General features: G+C 56.2%; 1 protein-coding gene across 1 annotated transcript in view; it reads left to right on the forward strand.

Annotated features, from left to right (window-relative positions):
* The window catches only part of SLC27A4 (solute carrier family 27 member 4), a 13,339-nt gene that overhangs the window by 3,665 nt on the left and 7,409 nt on the right, over window positions 1-2,265 (forward strand). The window contains exon 4 of the mRNA XM_007471771.1: window positions 1,214-1,372. Coding sequence (XP_007471833.1) covers window positions 1,214-1,372 — 159 coding nt within the window. The remainder of the gene's footprint in view (window positions 1-1,213; window positions 1,373-2,265) is intronic.

Below are 2,265 nucleotides of genomic sequence, written 5' to 3' on the forward strand. Positions count from 1 at the left end.
CCCCCAGCCCTGGGAGAGTCTGTGTGGCTCACCGGTTAAGGGCATGAGCCCTGGAGTCAGATGGCCTAGGCTCTGTCCCTGGTAGGCTGGAGACCCGAGTGAGACCCTGTGCTTCAGTCCCCTCACCATAGCACCTGCCTCCTGCTGTTTTCAGGGAGACACTTCACCTGAAGTATTGACAAAGTGGCCAATGCTAGGTGACCCCTCAGACATAGTGGTAACTGTTCTTGTGACTAATTAGGCCTCATCTATAAAATGGGAACAAGAATCTGTTCCTTGCTCTCCTGCAGAGCTTATGTTTATTGGCTGCCGCGTTGGGCACTGACAATGTGCTGAGTTTGGGGCTTTACAAAAGCAGCTCTAATCTCCACTAAGCCTGGTGAGGTAGCGATTGTCATCTTGGCTTTACAGATGAGGAGACTGAGGTTCAGAGTGGCGTGAGGCACTCACCCAGAGCCACACAGCTGTTAAGTGACAGAACTGGGGTTTGATCTCGGGCTTTGACCGCAGTGTCCCTGTTCTCTCTCCCCATGCTGCTGTGAGTGTGGAATAATGGGCAGGAGAGGTTCCTAAGATGCTGAAAGGGGAGGAAGAAAGATGCAGCAGGGGGAGGGGAGAGGGTTGGACAAGTCAAGAGGAAGCCAGAGGAGTTGTGGCCGAGTGGGCCAGACTGGCCTGCGCTCAGGGCGGGTGAGTATCTGGACATGTGTAGTGCACAGGAGAGCCTGAGAGAAGGTTCCCACCCTCTGAAGAGGCTGGAGGGCTGCCAGCCTCTGATCCCCCACACCTCCCTCCTATCCAGTCCCCCATAGACTAGCATAGTACAGTGGGTCGGGCCATAGTAAGCCTTGGTGTGAGATAGAGCTGGCTTTGAGTCCCAACTCCAGCACATTCTAGCTGTGAGTGAATCCCTCCCATTCTCAGAGCCTCAATTTTCTCATCTGTAAAATGGGCTGTTATTGGTACCCATTTCCTGGCGTGTGTGCGCAGGAGCATGCATGTAAAGAGGCTGTGGCGTAGTTAGCCAGCAGCTAATGGGAGCCGTTGCTCCTCTCAGCATCTTCCTTACGACGAGGTCCCAGGTGCTTCACTCATCTCTCTGCCCTACCCAGCCAGCCTCCCCTGACAACATGCTCAGCCCCGGCACAAGCAGAGGTCCTGGGAACACAGGGTGTCCTGGCCTGCCTGCTGATCTGCCTTGTTTCCCCCACAGCTGTCCTTGAGATCTGTGCCAGCCTGGACCCCTCCGTCAGCCTCTTCTGCACCGGTCCCTGGGAGGCCAGCGCAGTGCCCGCTGGCACGGAGCACCTGGACCCCCTGCTAGAAGATGCCCCTAAGCACCTGCCCAGCCGCCCCAACAAGGGCTTCGTAGGTGGGCCCCTCACCCCCACAGGGGGGTTCTAAGATGGCCAGGGACAGAGCAGTGGCCTCAAGGCCTGGGTTCTTCTGTAAACTTGCTGCGTGACCTGGAGTGAGTCATGTCACCTCCCTTTTCCATCCGGGAAAATGAGGACAGTAATCCTAGGCTTACTACGAAGGCTGCATGAGCTGATGTGTGTGAAAGTGCCAGGCACACAAAATGCAGTTCTTGAACAGCCTTCGTTGACACCTGACATGCGTAGGATCATGTGGAACCCAGGAGCCTGCCTCGTCTGAGTTTGGGCTGCGCTTGGACCAGGGGCGAGACCCTTTGCATGGTCACCCACCACCTGTTCAGTGCAGGCCCCTGTTGGTCTGTGATCCCCTCCCTGCTCTGGACTGCCTCCCCCGCGACTTCTAGGCAGCCTTCCAGACCCTCTCACCTCTCTTACTGCCCACTCCAGCCTGCCTTCTGAAGCCCATGGCTTGCTGCATCACCTGGGGGTTCAGAGCCTGGGCCGAGTTCATATCCCAGCTCTACTGTTTCCCTGACGTATGACCCTGAACACCTGAGCTGCCCTGATGTATGACCCTGAACACCTGAGCTGCCCTTTGAGGCTCGGTTCCCAGAGCCATAAAATTGGGGATGGCAACAGAACCTGTGTTTGAGGGTTGGAAAAGGTCCAGTGGAAAGCTAGGGTATGACCGGAAGTGCTCAGTAACTGGCCGTCATCATCATTATCGTTTAACCTCTGCCATGTGTGGATATGGTCCGCTGGGTGCTTTTGTAAGCTCCTTGAGGGCGGGACTCTGGCTGGTTGAGCCTGGCGCCAAGCCTAGGGCTGACATACTGCACGCGCCCTGAGAACGTGAGATAGTTACTCTATAACGTGCAGAGGCATTCCT

Source organism: Lipotes vexillifer, unplaced genomic scaffold, assembly GCF_000442215.2.
Source record: "Lipotes vexillifer unplaced genomic scaffold, Lipotes_vexillifer_v1.1 scaffold98, whole genome shotgun sequence".
Lineage (NCBI taxonomy): Eukaryota > Metazoa > Chordata > Mammalia > Artiodactyla > Lipotidae > Lipotes > Lipotes vexillifer.